At 43.6% G+C, this 20,819-nt stretch overlaps 1 protein-coding gene across 1 annotated transcript in view; it reads left to right on the forward strand.

Annotated features, from left to right (window-relative positions):
• nxn (nucleoredoxin) overlaps nt 1–20,662 on the forward strand; it is a 52,783-nt gene extending 32,121 nt beyond the window's left edge. Inside the window, exons 2-8 of the mRNA XM_058080445.2 lie at nt 4,629–4,746; nt 8,750–8,883; nt 10,797–10,897; nt 11,870–11,976; nt 12,520–12,699; nt 13,421–13,545; nt 20,166–20,662. Coding sequence (XP_057936428.1) covers nt 4,629–4,746; nt 8,750–8,883; nt 10,797–10,897; nt 11,870–11,976; nt 12,520–12,699; nt 13,421–13,545; nt 20,166–20,348 — 948 coding nt within the window. The 3' untranslated portion in view covers nt 20,349–20,662. The remainder of the gene's footprint in view (nt 1–4,628; nt 4,747–8,749; nt 8,884–10,796; nt 10,898–11,869; nt 11,977–12,519; nt 12,700–13,420; nt 13,546–20,165) is intronic.
• The last annotated feature ends 157 nt before the right edge of the window (nt 20,663–20,819 follow it).

Here is a 20,819-nt window from a genome sequence, read left to right on the forward strand (position 1 = left end):
ACTGGACGTTCTGATGCGATATCGATAAAGATTGTACTAGCATAGTAGAATTGTAGTATATTGTCTGTACAGTATACAGTAGCAGTCAAAGGTTTGGAGATCATTTCTCATGCGTTTGAAAAACTTTAAAGAATGAAAAAAGTATATTTCTATTTACTACGTGAAACTTTGCTGCAGTCTGTGTGTATGTTACAGACTGTATTACCGATAAAAGGTCTCACTCCGTTCATGCCCTTCTTTGTTGTTTTTGTTTATGCCATTTGTAACTTAAGTGAGTAACTTACCAAATGTATTTCCTCTAAACTTCTAAGCCAAAAACAAACCACTTCCACACAAAATGAAGTAGAACCTTTTTTTCCACTCAATATTTGTGTTACATTGGAAGATTCATTGTTTATACCATTTGTAAATTAAGTGAGCAATAAATGATAGATAGGATAGCTTTAATACAATTTTAGGGCAAGGCGGACACGAGTATGTAGAACCCAAACACCAAACACTCGAAAGCAAAGAATGCACTCCCTGCCACGGTGACCCTTGACCTTGCAGAATGTAGGCCTCGGAGGCAGCCCACGCCTGTAGAGACACAATACAGAAGATAGCTATTGAGAGTCCTGCCATTTTTTTTTTTTTTGCTCCTTTACAACGCCGCCCACCACCCTTTACAACCCCCCTTTTTTTTATTCTGCATTCTTTACTCCATACAGAGGCCAAGTTTGGATTTAGGGACTCTATTCAAGGAGGTTGCTTTTGTGCCCGCACACAAGGCTGCGGGGGCGGGCGGGGGGACTCCTCTACCTCCTCTTCCTCCCCTCCTTCATTTTTTTCCCCGTGGTATTCCCCCTAAGCACTCTGACATTCTGGCACCTGTTTCCCTTCACAAAACCATTAATTTATTACTGAATTATTAACCAAGAGCACACAATGTGTCTGGCACTCTGACACATCCTTGCTGAGGGGTGGAGAGGGTTGCCATGGCAACAGGCGTGATGGTAAAGGTGTCGGCAATGAGAAATGAGAGCGGGCAAGTGGGGGGGGGGTTCATCGAAAAAGCAATTTCGCCAACATCTCTTGTCTGCGCAGGAGGAATCCGCCACTCGGGCGAGGAAGATTACAGGATTAATAAAACACATGAAATGGCAGCGAGGATTTTTTTTTTTTTTTTTTTTTTGAAGATGCGAGGCCTGCTGTGAGCGCTCAGATCATGGCCGTGGTCAGGCGTGGAGGGTGGTCGGGGGGCGTCACACAGGCTTTTGTAGAAGATTGCAGGAAGCGAGTGTCCTCTCAAAATGTAGCTGACATTCAGGAAGAGCGAGACAATGAGGTATGTGGTGCGATGAAACGCAGAACAAGATGGAGTTGAGGCGTATTAAAAGAGAGGTCAAGGCCTGCGACTGTGCAGCTGTCACAGGCACAGGAGATGGGTGCACGAGGGAAGGGGGGGGCGGACGTCAGCACAGATGGATGTAACACACGTTAGCTCAAGTACGGTGAAGAGGTGGGTGGGAGGGTTTAGGCCTTTGCTTTGTAGCCGTGAAGAGCAGCGACAGCATTTTTTGAAGTGGATCCAGTGGCTAAGAGCGGAGCTGCTTTGAGGAATGTGCAGTTGGAGTGGGCCTGCGAGGGAGGGAGGGGGGGGGGGCAACCCACAGGGAGTTACAGTAGAAGCATGTAGGGACTTATTTTATTTTATAATCTATACATTTTACAATCTATAAGCGTCGTGGGGTCATATGTCACTGATGTTAGACCTGAGATAGAACTCTTATTTTGAAGGCCAAAGTGGTAGTAATCATGCGGCCCTGTTTGGCAACTGCCGACAAATCATTTAAAAAACAACTTGTTGCCGTTATTGTGTACTTCTGCCACCACAGCAACACGAAACAAAGCAAACAACGACTATCTTGTCTGCATATCACACCGCTAGGTGTGTAAACAAGTACACAACCACGATAAATGATCACGATATAGGATTCAATGGTAATCAATTGAATATTTTTGTAGTTAGACCATAGAAATCCTGTTAATTACTTTCTAAATATGTTAACACCCATACACTCCTGTTATTCTTTGTTTACACATTGCTCACATTACCCTGATGCTAGCTAGCGAGCTAACCAGTTAGCCTCAAATTTATTTTTTCATTCATTCATTCATTTTCTACCACTTATCCTAAGGAGGGTCGCGGGGGTTGCTGGAGACTATCCCAGCTATCTTCAGGCGAGAGGTGGGGTACACCCTGGACTGGTGGCCAGCCAATCACAGGGCACATATAGACAAACAACCATTCACACTCACATTCATACCTATGGACAATTTGGAGTCGCCCATTAACCTAGCATGTTTTTGGAATGTGGGAGGAAACCGGAGTATCCGGAGAAATCCCACACATGCAGAACATGCAAACTCCAGAGTGGAATTGAACCCTGGTCTCTTAGCTGTGAGGTCTGCGCGCTAACCACTCAACCACCGTGCAGCCAAATTTATTTCTTCCTAGCCAAAAATGTACCACTTCCACACAGAATGGAGGAGAACTTTTTTTCCACTCTACCATTTCAGACACGACATGGCTGACTTCATGCCAAGTGTTAAGGCAATGTAATGTAATGTAATGTCTCAATATTTTATGTCACGACTAGTGACCAGAATACTACATATACTACATTTGTTTCAATATACTTTGCCTAATAATAGACCTATAGTCTACCACGAAAATCATTCATTTCTGAAAAAAACGCAAAATTGAGAACTGGACTAAATGCTGCAACAATTTGAACTGCAATAATAACTGAATCTATGATTAATCGATTATCCAATTAATCAACAACCATTGTGATTTTAGTTTTTATGATTGATTACCTACCTAGAAGGATCAATGAGAAATCCTGTAGCGCTTGGATGTCTTCATGGGCTTCTTTAGCTCATGTTGTGACAATAAATCTTCATGAACTGTCTCCATAAAGAGAAATGTCCAAGATAAATAGTTCATTTCTTGAGGGGTTACCAGACAAACAGCCTCTTATCTTCCATCAAATGATATCGGTCAATATTTGTGTTCCATTGGAAGATTCAAAGCCATCCATCCCCTGACTGTTATCTCTGCTTTACATTGGGCCAGACAACACACCTTTTTTAAGGTTATCTGAAATTCCACAACAATATTTTTCATTAGAGACTTCAATTACACAAGTCAGAAGTCGTCTCTTACAGATAGCATTGAGCGACTAGCAGTGTCACAGCAGGGGTCCAGCTTGAGCCTTCTTTGTAGTGACACCGCCGCCATAAAGCCAGCGTGGGGGTGTCTGGCAAGTCCCCTTTTAGGCCCAGGCCCGGCTCTTCCAAGTGAAATACGGCCCGTGCGATGAGAGGTGAATTGGCCGTGATGACTGAAGACATTTGTTCTGCTGTAGCTCTGACACTCAACCAGGCATCTTGCACAAATTTCACCTTCAAGTGGCGAGCGAGTTTTTAGATCGCAGATGACCTCCTGCTGAATGTTACCATAAGGAGCGAGAAGCATGAAAGCAATTTTGGGGGCGTGAAATTGAAGTATGGACTTATTGGGAATGTTTTCTTTTACCTCCCTTGAAGGAGAGAAGTGGTTGCATTATTGAAGATTTTTCCTTTATTTTCCTTCCAGAAACAACATTTTTTAATCAGGTAATCCCACAGTAGCATTATTTGTGGTGTAGCTCGGTAGTCTCCAACATTTTGGAGCCCACAGGCCAGGTCATCTTGTGGAGTTAAGATAAACTACATCAGGGGGTTGCCTATTGCCACGACCGTTAATGCTAATATTATTTTATTCATTCATTTTCTACCGCTTTTCCTCACGAGGGTCGCAGGGGGTGCTGGAGCCTATCCCAGCTGTCTCTTTAGGCGAGAGGCGGGGTACACCCTGGACTGGTCGCCAGCCAATCACAGGGCACATATAGACAAACAACCATTCACACTCACATTCATACCTATGATCAATTTGGACTCGCCAATTAACCTAGCATGTTTTTGGAATGTGGGAGGAAACTGGAGTACCCGGAGAAAACCCACGCATGCACGGGGAGAACATGCAAACTCCACACAGAGAGGGCCGAGGGCGGAATTGAACCCTGGTGTCCTAGCTGTGAGGTCTGCGCGCTAACCACTCGTTCACTGTGCAGCCAAATTTATTTCTTCTAAACCAAAAATGTACCACTTCCACACAGAATTGAGGAGAACTTTTTTTCCCACTCTACCATTTCAGACACGCCATGGTTGACTTCATGCAGTGTTAAGGCAATGTAATGTAATGTAATGTCTCAATATTTTATGTCACTACTAGTGACCAGAATACTACATATACTGCAATTGTTTCAATATACTTTCAATATACTTTGCCTCCACACAGAGATGGCCAAGGGTGGAATTGAACCCTGGTCTCTTAGCTGTGAGGTCTGCACGCTAAACCACTCGACCGCTGTGATACCCTGCTAATATTATTTGACCCTGGCAATTGTTTGCCTTTTGTAGACCATGCACCCGACAACTATAAGTCAACGACTTAGTAGTAAGTAGTAGTAAGTCTAACTACTAAGTCAAAGTCAAACATTTTGCCTCATTCCCTTTTTCCTATCCATTTTTCCTTTCTGCAGATGAAGCTGTGGAACAAGTACAAGGTCACCAGTATCCCGTCCCTGGTGTTTGTGGATACATCCACAGGGAAGGTGGTGTGTCGGAATGGTTTACTGGTGGTTAGAGACGACCCTAAAGGTGACCCACAAACACACACACACACACACACACACACAAATCCCACTGATTTATGTGTACCCACTAACCTCACACTTCTGAGCTACAACATCATAAGCCGAACATAAGTCACTAAAACCAAAGAATGTCTATTGAGTGAAGAAAAACTAGTACGTAAAAAGACTAAATATACAGCAAATCCACAGTAATTAGCACACTTTAACATAACACACATAATTACTCATAATTTTGCACTGCATGTCTCCTTACTTTTTATGTCTGTGCTGTCAAGTGTAGAGTAATTACGCCAGCCCACATGCTTGCTTCGCTAAGAATTGAATAAAAAGTGATTAGTCAGTCATGTAGGGGGAGAACTGCAGCCTAATAACAGGACAGAAGTGCACTACAACCTTCCTCCCCCCTCCCCTCAGCCCCCCCACACACACTAACAGCGTCTCTGACAAGTTTCACTGTCTTGCTAATGAAAGCCAGCAAAAGCCTGCAGCGCTATTTGCATGATTCATTAACTGCACTTGCAAAGTAGCTTGTTGGTCGACAGGATATAAATCTCCAGCTGCATTACTGCCATGATTTGGCTCTCAGCAAGATCATACACAAACCTCCAATTACAAAAACACTCTCAAAACCAAAGACGCTTAATATCGGCTCCCTTACTGATATTTTATATCCGAGATTGCATAGCTCTGCATTATAGATTCCGATATCAACCGATACCGATAAAGGCAGCACTTCTTCCCTCAAACTGTCACTTAATGAACACATTATGCTTCTTTTACTGTGATACCGCAGGATATATTTGACAAATAACCATTGTTTATGCAAATAAGACAAATACTGCAATATGCAATACAAGTAAAGAAAGACGCATTACTACCCGCTACCATCATAGTTTTCACAACGTTTCCTGCCTGTCATTTTGTTTTTCAGTTTCCTGTAAGCAAAAAAACATATTTGTACATATATAAACCGCACATGTCCACATCATAAAATGGTCTGTGAGGATCAGACAGCCTTTTATTTGACAGGAGCCAACCACAAGCTATGAAAAAAAACTCAAAATGAGCTTGGCAATCCTTTGGAAATCGCAGGAGGTCATTACTCAGAATAACAATCTGACTCACGGTGTCATTTATCAAAGAATGCTAAAATCATCACACAATAACTTAACACTCAAAAGCTAGGTAAGAAATAAACAAGGCAAGTACCAATGCAAGTTTAAAACAGCTATTATGTCAGCCTCCGTCTGGCTCCCTCTGGTGTACAGACGCAGTATTAGCCAATGAAATGCTTTGCTTGTGATGAAGTGAAAACAACTGTTGTTTTTTTATTTTAAACTCTTATTGGTACTTGCATTGTATATTTCTTACCTAGCTTTTTAGTGTTAGGTTACTTTGTGATGATTTTAGCATTATTTGACGGATGACAGCGTGAGTCAGAACGTTATATAAAGTAATGACCTGCAATTTCCAATGGATTGACAAGTTTGACAAGCTATCGCACAACGAAAAAACGTTCATTTCAGTGAACCGGGATCCGGTTCATTCAGTAAAATGATCCGTTCATTTCGGTCAATTGGTTGTTAGCCTGTGATTTCCTCCTGTGCATAGACCCGGTCAGCCGTGTCGAGTCAGTCCGTTCAATCGTGTTCATGTTCGTTCCTACTCAACAGCGCAACAACACGTGATGACGTACATTGAAATCTGAAGTATTATGACAGCCCTCTCCAGATCCGAGCGCCTCAGCTCCCTGGTCCGGCGATACAATTAGACCGGGTCAATCTCTCGGTCTCTGTCTTTCAGTCAGCTGACCCCACCCACACCCGTATAAGACAGGCAAGCACGCCCTGCAAAAGGAATGGTGAACTGCCAATCAAAAAAAGCACTTGCAACTGAATGGACTGAACGGGTATTTCAGGGGTGGTGACCTCGTTCTTTTGACCCGTTCGTTCATGACAGACACACCACTACTGTAAAGCAATTACATTCATGATAGTTACTTCATTAATATTTCGGAACTGTCAAAAAAAAAGAAACATGCAGATAAAAGTTGTCAGTACGTGGAAGCAGGGAGGGCTGGAGGAATGATCCGGACCCCCCTCTGCGTTTCTATGTGGATGAAAAGGCTGACTTGAGTGGTGATAGACTAGCCTCCAGTGTAAAGATGGAGTGGCCATTTACAATCAGGGCAACAATAGAAGGCTGTGCCAGTCACGGTGCAGACATGTCATTCCCCTCCTAATGAAGCCCCAGACAACCAGGCTCGTATAAAGACGCCATTATGAACCCGCCATACAGCCGGCTTTTATTTAAGATTACCTCGCCCCCCCCCCTCTTCTCCCTTTTTAACTCGACTCTCTCTCTCGTCCTCGGGGGTAACAATGAAGACACCGTGAAAAGAAAATGAAAGCGTGAACGAGAGCAGGAGGGTGAGAGGAGTTGCTTTCAGTCTTCGTTTAAATCATATTTTTGCATCTGGTGTGTACTACGCAGGCATGACTAACAGATACATGTTTCTCTGATTCCTCTTCACTTTGTGTCACGGCTGTTTATAAACGGCTGTGACAATCATGTGAAACAACCATGAACCAACACACGGACAGGCAGGGCTTCCCCCAATCACGTGAGCTTAAGGGGATTCTCATTTGGCCTCCCCCCCCGTCCCAGTATAGCAACACAAAAAGACCATCGAAGGTCAAGTCAGTAGCCATGTTTACATGAGGAGTTTTTCCCTTTCCGAAAACAATGAATACTACATATCACTATATTGACAGTTACTATGGTACACATTATGTTATGTCATTGTATGGTCATATCACCTCGTACTTTGGTATGGGACAAAAAATATTAAAAAAAAATTACAAATTAAAAAAAAAAAAATTCGGAAAGCAGGAAGTGAACAAATGTAACAGTTACTGATTGTAAAAGTACCAGATGGAGGGGTAGGACTTAATAAGCTTTGCTTCTTCCTACTCCTTTTGGACATGTGGAACTGTGAACTGATATAGATTATATATTCATTCGGATTGACACTTTTCTTTCGGAATGAGGTTAAATTATATATAAATTATATATATAATTTAAAATTAAATAATAAATAAATAAAACATAATAATAATGAAAATAAAATAATAAAGTAATAAAATAAATATATATAATATATAATATAATAAATATATAAATAAAGGTTAAATTCTTTCCGTTTGAGCAAATAAACCGAATGCAATTGGAATATTTGGCTCCATGTATACATGGCTAGTCACAGTTGTTGCTCCAATCCCATAAAGATTTCCAGCAAATTCCGCAGCATATTTCGGGTGAAAATGAGGATGAAGATAGTCATATGGATGAACCGAGGAGTGGTGATGCTGTGTTCCCACTGGTAGATTCAAATTTTTAAAAAAAGTCAACAAATTGGAAGCTCTATTGGAGATCAGTGTCTCGTGATATACATGGCAAGGCAGCTGCTGCAAATGTCATCAAAATGACCCCGTGACCCCTGGAATCACACGGTTTGCTGTTACGAGAGTCCCAAACATCATAAAAGGTTTTGTGCCATTTTCACTAAAAATAATCATCATTGCTGTTATGAATTTATTTTTTTGTCAAATTGACGTACCCCAACTTAAATGTGCAGTCTTCAGCTTGTTTATCTCTGTAGATAAAACTGACATCTGAAAGTATTCATTCAAATGTATTATCTATTCACAAACAAATCCAATTCTTGCTTATTGCTGTTGTCAGCCATGTTTTTTTTTTGTATTTTAAGCTTTAAGTCAGAGATTTTCAATCTACCAGCACCCTTGAAAGCAGCATAAATCCCTCTTTTCCGCATTTGTGTTTTTGCCCTTTAACTCCAGTTGCCACAACAAATTCACAATTTAGTGTTAATCATTCAGCAGACTGCAAGGGGGGGTCTGGTTCTATCTTTTATGTAGCATCTTACAGATGCGTATACTTGTATCTTCCTTTTTGCTAATATTGTCCTTCCATTTTCTTGTCTGCAGGCCTGGAGTTCCCATGGGGGCCGAAGCCATTTGCAGAAGTGGTGGCAGGGCCTCTGCTCAGGAACAACACGCAGACGACAGACAGCTGCTCTCTGGAGGGGCACTATGTCGGAGTGTACTTCTCTGCACACTGGGTGAGTGTTGTGTCACCCCCCCCCACCCCGTCCCCTCGCCCTCCCAACCAAAACACTGTCAAAACACAGAGGCCTTGGCGTGAGGGGAGGGCAGCAGAGCAGGAAAAGGGAGCTCAGACCGATAAGGGAAGGTGGAAGAGGTTCTATTGTGTTGGCGCTGGTAGTCCATCACCGGGCATCCTTTTTCACCAGCACATCAGGGTCATCTTTTCAAGCTAATGGACACCCTCGATGACATCACGCTATTGTCTTTCAGCTGCAAAGGAAAGCCAGTTGCAGCACACAACGGCAAACATAAACCCAAGCTACCCAAACAAATCACAGACATTCAAATTTCAGTCATTTATAACATTCATTCATTTTCTACTGCTTTTCCTCACGTGGGTCACGGGGGGTGCTGGAGCCTATCCCAGCTGTCTTTGGGCGAGAGGTGGGGGACACCCTGGACTGGTCGCCAGCCAATCACAGGACGCATATAGACAAACAACCATTCACACTCACATTCATACCTATGGACAATTTGGAGTCGCCAATTAACCTAGCATGTTTTTGGAATGTGGGAGGAAACCGGAGTACCCGGAGAAAACCCACGCATGCACGGGGAGAGCATGCAAACTTCACACAGAGATGGCCGAGGGTGGAATTGAACCCTGGTGTCCTAGCTGTGAGGTCTGCGCGCTAACCACTCGACTGCCGAAATGTATTTCTTCCAAACCAAAAATGTACCACTTCCACACATAATGGAGGAGAACTTTTTTTTCCACTCTACCATTCCAAGACACACCACGCAATGTTTTATGTCACTACTAGTGACCAGAATACTACAGAATACTACAGAATACTACATATACTACACTACTAAAAACGCAAAATTGAGAACTGAACTAAATGCTGCAACAATTTGAGCTGCAATAATCACTGAATGTATGATTAATCGATTATCCAATTAATCAACAACCATTGTGATTTTAGTTTTTATAATTGATTACCTACTATATGTAGAACCCTAGTCTCCTTGCTGTGAGGTCTGCGCGCTAACCACTTGACCGCCGTGCCGCCCGTCATTTATAATAGTGGTTTGAATTATTATTACTATGCAGTGTACTGTGACAGGATCAATTAAAGTATATAAACCTCACATGTCCACATCTTAAAATGGCCCATAGTGGTCTGTGACGATCAGACAGCCTTTTATTTGACATGAGCCAACCACAAGCTGTGAAAAAAACTCAAAATGAGCTTGCCAATCTTTTGGAAATCGCAGGAGAATAACAATCTGACTCACTGTGTCATTTATTAAACAAAAACGCTAAAATCGTCACACAATAACTTAACACTCAAAAGCTAGGTAAGAAATATACAAGGTAAGTACCAATTCAAATTTAAAACAGCTATTATGTCAGCCTCTGTCTGGCTCCCTCTGGTGTACAGACGCAGCATTAACCAATGAAATGCTTTGCTTGGACGAAGTGCATGATGGGATGAAGTGAAAACTGTTGTTTTTTTATTTTAAACTCATATTCTGTGACATAGTGACATATATACAAAAATATGTGGGGTAGATACACATACTACACACACTACACACACAGGCAATGTACGTTAGGGGATCTATCCACGAGTGTTAAACTGTCAAGAGTGAATTGGCTTAGCGTTAATAACTGGACTTTTGTTTGCGCCACCAAGTGGCGGAAATATGCAATTGCAAAGTTTATCATGACTGATATTTGAGACAGAGGACATTTAAAACTCATGATAACATGTATAATTCATAATAATTTCAGGTTTAATCTGTGTTGTGGAGGGAACATGACAATAATGTTAGCAAACCAGCTAACATACGTACCTCTATTGTGACTAAATCATTTCAATTAATCAATCATTTGTCCACTTTTTTGTCTTTTCCTACCCAGTGCCCACCGTGCCGCAGTTTGACCCGTGTCTTGGTGGAGTCTTACCGCACCGTGAAAGAGTCGGGTCAAAAGTTTGAGATCGTGTTCGTCAGTGCTGACAGGTAGGAAATACTGCATGTTTGATCTCAGGAGTGTGTTTGTAATGGTAATGGTAATGGTTGAATTTCATTTGAACATGCATCAGATTACAATTGAATGCATCACATAATCAGTTCACAGTTCCACATGTCCAAAAGGAGTAGGAAGAAGCAAAGCTTATTAAATCCTACCCCTCCATCTGCTACTTTTACAATCAGTAACTGTTACATTTGTTCACTTCCTGCTTTCCTAATATAATTTAATTTATTTTTATTTTTTATTGTTTTCATATATTTTTTTTTTATTTAATTATTAAATTATTAAAATTATTAAATTGAATTATATGTTATTATATTATATATTTATAATTTTTTATAATTTATTTATATATTTTTTATTTTTATTTTTTTGTCACGTACCAAAATACGAGGTGATATGACCATCCAATGACATAATGGGTACCATAGTAAGTGTCAATATAGTGATATATATAGCACATCATGACTGGTTCAAGACTCTTCATCCTTGTATTTAGCAAACATCAACTGCTTGTATTGTTTCTTGAATTGGCTCATCGTTGTGCATTGTTTGAGTTCCTTACTCAATCCATTCCATAGTTTGATTCCACATACTGAAATGCTATGGCTTTTTAACGTAGTCCTAGCATATAAGTGTTTCAAATGTAGTTCTTCCCTGAGATCATATTTCTCCTCTCTTGTAGAGAAGTATTGGATGACATTTTTAGCTAATTGGTTATTTTTAGCCTTATGCATTATTTTAGCTCTTTGAAGATTAACTATATCAGCAAGTTTAAGTATTTGTGATTTTAGAAATAAGGAGTCAGTATGTTCTCTGTAGGCGGCATTATGAATTATCCTTACTGGCCTTTTTTGCAGTACATTTAGCGAGTAAAGATTGCTTTTATAGTTATTACCACACACACACACACATACGTATATACATACACATGACCATGTCTGTTCCTATCTCCGTAGATCCGAGGAGTCTTTCAAGCAGTACTTCAGCGAAATGCCCTGGCTGGCGGTGCCATATTCGGACGAGGCTCGACGGTCACGACTGAACAGGCTTTATGGGATTCAAGGTAATGGTGTTATTCCTGGGCTAATAAATATTCTAGTACTTTTCCACCAAGCCAGTACTTTTCCACCAAGTACTTTGTTGTGTATCTTAGACTTCAGTACCTATTACTTAAAATAAGCAGACCAGTGTCATTTTCTTGTTTTTGTTTGCCTTCCCGCTATTACCCTCCATGAAAGAAGGAATACCCGGCTGCAAGCCTTTCCTGCAAAGCATGTAAGGAATGCATAGAGATGTCAACACCGCACCCCCCCACCCCCCTTCCTTTCCCTCCCAGCAGTTCATGACGGCCCCTGCAATGCCTTCAGTCCACATGAGCAGACAAGATCAGCACCGACACCCCCCCCCCCCTCGCTGTGCTCCTGGATCGTGTCTGTTTCTGATAAGGCTGACAGATTGTGATCACAGGGATCATGGGCAGCCCTGGCCCGAGTGGTTAAAAAATGTGCAGGGAATGTGCCAGTGGGATCAATTCCCACGGTCGCTATAGGTGCCATGGATAAACACCATTAACACCATAACGTCAATGCTGTCCTGTCTCCCCCAGGTATCCCCACCCTGATCCTGTTGGACACAGAAGGTCACGTGATCACACGACAGGGTCGGGTGGAGGTGCTAAACGATCCAGAGTGCCGCCTCTTCCCGTGGCACCCTCGGCCCGTGCTGGAGCTCAGCGAGTCGAACGCGGCGCAGCTCCACGAGGGACCCTGCCTCGTCCTGTTTGTGGGTCTGTCTCCATTGATCTGTCTTATTTGCCGATGAATGTTTAGCTAGAAAATGAATGAATGAATATTATATTGGCCTGCAAGGCAGCAGAGTGGTTCAATTCCACCCTCAACCATCTCTGTGTGGAGTTTGCATGTTCTCCCCGTGCATGCACTCCGGTTTCCTCCCACATTCCAAAAACATGCTAGGTTAATTAGCGACTCCAAATTGTCCATAGGTATGAATGTGAGTGTGAATGGTTGTTTGTCTATATGTGCCCTGTGATTGGCTGGCCACCAGTCCAGGGTGTACCCCGCCTCTCGCCTGAAAACAGCTGGGATAGGCTCCAGCACCCCCCGCGACCCTCGTGAGGAAAAAGCGGTAGAAAATGAATGAATGAATGAATGAATGTTTAGTTAGCCAGCTTTTGCCTTCCACCAAATAATTAATCATGTATATCATTTCATATAAATAAAGCTATGTTCAAATGGTGGGTGGATCAACTATTTTGTTTAAGGGCTTTTCAGAAGTTTTCTCATAAATACAGCGCATTTGGCTAAGACCCGCTACATTTGACACCCCCCTGATGTGTGTTGAGGTCAGATGGAAAAGCGAACTCTAAGCAGGCTTTCCGTCCATACTTCCTGTTTCTCTCATCCCTGCACTCCATCCACTTCAAGGCACTTAGTTTTTTTTTCCTCGCTTTACTTTTTCCTGTAATCTCTTTCTTCTGCTTACTCAAGATGCCGAAGAGGAAGGCGAACTGGAGCCGGCCAAGGAGCTGATCCAGCCCATAGCGGAGAAGCTTATGGCCAAGTACAAAGCCAAGGAGGAAGAGACGCCGCTGCTCTTCTTTGTGGCGGGAGAGGTGAGATAAGCCACTGGAAGCGTCACCCCCGAAGAGATTGGTATTTGTCACAAAGCTTGCAAAGCTCAAACTGGCGTGAAACATTCACAGTTAGTGTAGCGGTGGAAGGATGAGGAAACGGGACTGACTTATGTTTGGCTTTTTAAGACATCAATAATCGCATCAAAGCATCCAGTACAGCTGGAATAGACTAGGGCGAGAGGCGGGGTACACCCTGGACTGGTCGCCAGCCAATCACAGGGCACATATAGACAAACAACCATTCACACTCACATTCATAGTACCTATGGACAATTTGGAGTCGCTAATTAATGCATGCACAGGGAGAACATGCTAACTCCACTGGAATTGAACTCGGGTCTTCTAGCTGTGAGGTCTGCGTGCTAATCACTTGTCCGCTGTGCAAAAAGTGCATTCATTCATTCATTTTCTACCGCTTATCCTCACGAGGGTCATGGGGGGGTGCTGGAGCCTATCCCAGCTGTCTTTCGGGCGAGAGGCGGGGTACACCCTGGACTGGTGGCCAGCCAATCACAGGGCACATATAGACAAACAACCATTCACACTCACATTCATACCTATGGACAATTTGGAGTCGCTAATTAACCTAGCATGTTTTTGGAATGTGGGAGGAAACCGGAGTACCCGGAGAAAACCCACGCATGCATGGGGAGAACATGCTAACTCCACTGGAATTGAACTCGGGTCTTCTAGCTGAGAGGCCTGCGTGCTAACCACTTGGTCGCCGTGCAAAAAGTGCATTCATTCATTTTCTACCGCTTATCTTCACGAGGGTTGCAGGGGTGCTTGAGCCTATCCTGTCTTCGGGCGAGAGGTGGGGGAGTCGCCAATTAACCTAGCGTGTTTTTGGAATGTGGGAGGAAACCGGAGTACCCGGAAAAAAAAAAAAAAAACACACGCGTGCACGGGGAGAACATGTAAAGTCCACACAGAAAATGGCCGAGGGTGGAATTGAACCCTGGTCTCCTAGCTGTGACGTCTGGATATAAATATAGCACAATTATATTCCAGTTCCAGTCTTCCTGAATGCACCATGAGAGCCTCGGGTGTGGTTTGTTTCATCCATCAAGAATATTTACAGACTTTCTGGTAGCAGTGGAGAACATGCAAACTACACGCAGAGATGCCGGAAAGTGGAATTGAACTCGGGTCTACTAGCTGTGAGGCTTGCGTGCTCACCACTTGTCCACCGTGCAGCCTGTAATAGACATTCTACCTTTTAAAATGCTTAGTTTCAAGAGATACAGTGATACAGTGTCATAAACGCTCTGAGAATTTTGGACCCCCCCCCCTCCCTTATATTTCACCCTCCTTACCCAAATTGTCTCAACCTTTTGTGGAACTGCTAAAATTAGCAGTGTCATGCAGAATTACCAGATTAGCGACCTCTGCCCCCCCCTTCCTCCTGGTTCTTTTTCACCTTCTCGGGTTCCGAGGTTTTGATCTTGGGTCTTGAGTGTATACGTTCAAGGCCTTGAAACGTCCTTGACAAATAAGAGGCAATTCGGTGCCAAGCAGGAATGTCACATTGGCTAAGTTAGATATTTTACACACAGAAATATGGCTTTAATTTTACTGCAGAATCACTGCGTTTTATTTTCATATCGTAGCGTACTTCCTGTGCAAGGCTCAGAAAGCTCAAAGCAGAGTTTTCAGCTGGTGGTGTCGTACTCGTACTACGGAGTGTGCCAAGTCGGCTGTTGGCTTCCCTTCATTGTGAGAAAGCAGTATGATGGCGTTCCCAAAAGGCTGTGCTCACACAGGAAGCGCTTTGCTGTCTGAAACACGCTGACACAGATGTACGTAGCTGCTGTGTGCCAAGTTAACTTGCAATGAAAGATGTATTGTCTTTTCTTTGATATGTTTGCACAATTCAATTAGTTATTTCAAGGTGTTGCATGGCAGAACATTTAAACAATGCTTGATGGTCAATCTGGCATGACCATCAGATCATGTGACATTGGTACATGCTAACATGCGTAGCTTCGGCATCTTTTTCTGTTGTCTTTCCATGGACTTCCTGCTTCCGACCCAAACATTCATTCATTTTCTACCGCTTATCCTCACAAGGCGGGGTACACCCTGGACTGGTCGCCGGCCAATCACAGGGCACATATAGACAAACAACCATTCACACTCACATTCATACCTATGGACAATTTGGAGTTGCTAATTAACCTAGCATGTTTTTGGAATGTGGGAGGAAACCGGAGTACCCGGAGAAAACCCACGCATGCACGGGGAGAACATGCTCACTCCACTGGAATTGAACTCGGGTCTTCTAGCTGTGAGGTCTGCGTGCTAATCACTTGTCCGCCGTGCAAAAAGTGCATTCATTCATTCATTTTCTACCGCTTATCGCGGGGGTGCTACAGCCTATCCCAGCTGTCTTTGGGCGAGAGGCGGGGTACACCCTGGACTGGTGGCCAGCCAATCACAGGGCACATATAGACAAACAACCATTCACACTCACATTCATACCTATGGACAATTTGGAGTCGCTAATTAACCTAGCATGTTTATGGAATGTGGGAGGAAACCGGAGTACCTGGAGAAAAAACCCACACATGCACGGGGAGAACATGCAAACTCCACATAGAGGGTGGAATTGAACCCTTGTCTCCTAGCTGTGAGGTCTGCGCGCTAACCGCTCATCCGCTGTGCCGCCCTTCGAACCAAACAGTCTGTTTAATTTATTCCAGCTCTCCTCTAGACATGCCTACTCCATTGTGATTGGTCGCACTCCCGAGGACTTCCAGATAGTTTCAGTTTACAGTGTGCAAGCAGTCTGCAGCCCATATAAGGAAGTCGAGTGTTGGAAAAAAACTGTAAAAACAAGTAAACTTCTTTCAGGTTTCACTTCCAAATTTACAAACCTTATTATCTGACGCGGGCGGCACGGTGCTCCAAATTGTCCATAGGTATGAATGTGAGTGTGAATGGTTGTTTGTCTATATGTGCCCTGTGATTGGCTGGCCACCAGTCCAGGGTGTACCCCGCCTCTCACCCGAAGACAGCTGGGATAGGCTCCAGCACCCCCTGTGACCCTGGTGAGGAAAAAGTGGTAGAAAATGAATGAATATTATTTGATGCTTTTGCATCGTTTAACACGAGAATACAACATTAAAACAACATTTATAGTTCATAAATGTGGGAAAATGCATAATAATCCCCTTTAAGAAACATCATGTGGTTACATTTACAAGGCTGAGATGCATTTAAAGTCTCCTCTTTAAAGTCCCATCACTACTACTAAGGCTTTGGTACTTTCTGCAGATGAGTAAACAAACTCCGACCCCAAAGATTTTGAAAAATACAGAACTCCCCAGGAAAAAAAGAGGTCCATCAGGTGTTCTTGTGGCTTGCTTCCATGGGGGGGGTATACTATATCTTTGCCAGCTTTTTATTGGTGCATGGCAGTGTGTGAAATACCACATTGCATCAGTAATCAGCCCCAGCCCGACCCTCAGCTGTAGCTGGAAAAACGTCAGCTAAACCTGATCACAGCTGTGGAGTGCAGCGTTCTGTGGATCTGGTTTTGTTTTCCGACGGAAAGAAGCTCAGGATGAGGGTGGCCGTTAGAAAAGTTGATAATCCACAAAAATAGATGCTATCTTCTCATATCATCATATCACTCCGGTATTGTCTGCTTCCTCTCTGTTACACAAGCCCAGTGAAGAGGCGGGAATCTGAGGGATAGTTTTCGGATAACGAGCCAATCAAGTTGAATTTCCCAAAATCCAACAGTAACTCATCATGGTCCATCTGTTTCTAGTTGGGAAAAGTGGAGGTGGTCGACCCCATCGATGCTTACACACCTTTTAAGGCAACAGTACCCACTCTAGCACCAGTTATTCAGTGATGCGTTCAAGAAAACTGGGAATTCAGAACAAACAAATTCAGTCATTCATTCATTCATTCATTCATTTTCTACTGATTATCCTCACAAGGGTCGCGGGGGGTGCTGGAGCCTATCCCAGCTGTCTTTCGGGCAAGAGGCGGGGTACACCCTGGACTGGTGGCCAGCCAATCACAGGGCACATATAGACAAACAACCATTCACACTCACATTCATACCTATGGACAATTTGGAGTCGCCAATTAACCTAGCATGTTTTTGGAATGTGGGAGGAAACCGGAGTACCCGGAAAAAAAACCCACGCATGCACAGGGAGAACATGCTAACTCCACTGGAATTGAACTCAGGTCTTCTAGCTGTGAGGCCTGCGTGCTAACCACTTTCCGCCGTGCAAAAAGTGCATTCATTCATTCATTTTTTAGAGCTTATCATCACGAGGGTCGCGGGGGTGCTGGAGCCTATCCCAGTTGTCTTCGGGCGAGAGGCGGGGGAGTCGCCAATTAACCTAGCATGTTTTTGGAATGTGGGAGGAAACCGGAGTACCCGGAAAAAAAAACCACACATGCAAATTCCACACAGAGATGGCCGTGGGTGGAATTGAACTTGGGGTTTCTTAACTGTGAGGTCTGGATATAAATATACTACAATTATATTTACTTCACTATTAGGAAGTTTGTCAACTGGCATATTGAAGGTTTGAAATGTTCCAGTCTTCCTGAATGCACCACGAGAGCCTTGGGTGTGGTTTGTTTCATCCATCAAGAATATTTACAGACCTTCTGGTAGCATAGACTACAAAGAGTATGTGAGTGTGTGATTATTAAAACAGGAAATCCACCCATAGTGTCGCTATCAACATGAGAGGATTCCCAACCGCGAGAGGCTTTATTTTCCGAGACACCCGCCTCCTCTTCCACTTAATGTTTCCCATATGAAACGGATCTTTAATCTTCCACAACCCTTGCGTCTGAGCCAGACAGCTTAGCTGTGAGCGGGAGGCGGGTCACGCACTCACGAGGAGCCGTGCGACACGGGCGGTAACTGACCCGTGTGACCTTTACCACACACCATTTGATTTTTTTTTTTTTTTAAGTAAGTGGAATAATGCATCTCTTCAATAAGGCGAGTGCCCGCAGCAGAAGCAGCGGCCATTTCTTATTCAGCTTCAATAATTAATGAGATCTTTCAAGCTGGTTTGAAAGCTACCTGCCTTGCCTGTACAAAATCTGTGACAGATTCTTGGAAGTTCAGCGACAAGGAGCGGGAATCCCGGCATGTTGAAGGGTGAAAGGGGACTTGGAGGCCTTGGACAAAGCATCTCAAAGGGGGAAAAAAAAGAGGAATATATTCCTTCACATGTCAGTCAAGTAAAATAGGCATTTACTCAACTGCAGAGAGTACCTGGTATTTCTTAGAGTAATCATATCACTCAATGATATGGACTGGTGGCCAGCCAATCACAGGACACATATAGACAAACAACCATTCACACTCACATTCATACCTATGGACAATTTGGAGTCGCTAATTAACCTAGCATGTTTTTGGAATGTGGGAGGAAACCGGAATACCCGGAGAAAACCCACGCATGCACGGGGGGAACATGCAAACTCCACACAGAGATGGCCTTGGGTGGAATTGAACCCACGTCTCTTAGCTGTGAGGTCTACGAGCTAACCACACGGCCTCCGTGCAGCCTCCAACATTTTTTTTTAACTCTACTGTAACTTTCAGCTTTACAGATGCCAGGTGGTGTATGTTGTGGTTAATGACCTGTCTCTCCACATGGAAGTATGTTATAGTAAAGGTAGTTACTGCCCCCTAGTGGCCCGTAGATAGATCAACACAATTCATTTGTGAATTGTGTTATACTGTACTGGGGCAGCCACTTGTTGCTAGGCAGAAGTGCACTGCTGCCTCACACCCCAGACACAAGGACAGAGAGAGTTGGTAGAAAAAGAGTTTGAACAACATTGCGTAACAAAATAACATAAGCGGGGCGGCACAGTGGTTAGCGCGCAGACCTCACAGCTAGGAGACCAGGGTTCAATTCCACCCTCTGCCATCTCTGTGTGGAGTCTGCGTGTTCTCCCCGTGCATGCGTGGGTTTTCTCCGGGTACTCCGGTTTCCTCCCACATTCCAAAAACATGCTAGGTTAATTGGCGACTCCAAATTGTATTGTATGAATGTGAGTGTGAATGGTTGTTTGTCTATATGTGCCCTGTGATTGGCTGGCCACCAGTCCAGGGTGTACCCCGCCTCTTGACCGAAGACAGCTGGGATAGGCTCCAGCACCACCCCGCAACCCTCGTGAGGATAAGCGGTAGAAAATGAATGAATGCACTTTTTGCATGGCGCACAAGTGGTTAGCATGCAGGCCTCACAGCTAGAAGACCCGAGTTCAATCCTAGTAGAGTTTGCATGTTCTCCCCGTGCATGCGTTGGTTTTCTCCGGGTACTCCGGTTTCCTCCCACATTCCAAAAACATGCTATGCTAATTGGCTAATTGTTCATAGATGTAAATGTGAGTGTGAATGGTTGTTTGTCTATATGTGCCCTGTGATTGGCTGGCCACCAGTCCAGGGTGTCTTGCCTGAAAGACAGCTGGGATAGGCTCCAGCACCCCTCCTAAGGAAAAACGGTAGAAAATGAATTAATAAATAACATAAGCGCCACCTGGTGGTTCTTTGTTCCATTGCTGGTCTTATTTTGAACATCTTCATTGTCTCTCTTCCCAAGGACGACATGAGCGACTCACTGCGGGATTACACGAACCTACCAGAGGCTGCACCACTACTCACCATACTGGACATGTCGGCGCGGGCCAAGTACGTACGCGATGTGGAGGAGATCACGCCAGCGGTCGTGGAGCAGTTTGTTGGCGACTTCCTGGCCGAAAAGCTGAAACCGGAGCCCATCTGATGCAGGAAGTTTAAAATATGAACGCTATAATGGGACTCGTTCGGTCATACGTCGCTCATCATCATCATCATCATCAAACAACCCCCTCAGTATTTCATCCCCTGACTTTTTACTGACATTTTACTTTTTTTTTTCTTTCTATGGAGTCTCTTCTTCTCCTGTGGTGCCTTGCATTGACTATTGTACCTACAGTTAATATATTCATTTGTTCTTCTTCTTCACACTTTATCACATTCAACCTTCTGGATTCTAGAGAAGCCCAGCGGACCTACTCCCGATTTTATTTTGCCTTCTGGAGGATGGAATTTTTTTTTTTTTTTTTAAAGGAATAAAGTGATTGCAGCAGTTTTTGTGAAGCTCAGTTCCATGTCGCCTAGAAAGACCAGTCACAGGTCCACGATACATCCAAGGTTTTTTGTTATATCCTAACTGTTCTATGAAGGTGAGTTGGATCATGATGTTATTTCTAGA

Source organism: Doryrhamphus excisus, linkage group LG8, assembly GCF_037039965.1.
Source record: "Doryrhamphus excisus strain RoL-2023G ecotype Guam linkage group LG8, RoL_Dexc_Guam_v1.1, whole genome shotgun sequence".
Lineage (NCBI taxonomy): Eukaryota > Metazoa > Chordata > Actinopteri > Syngnathiformes > Syngnathidae > Doryrhamphus > Doryrhamphus excisus.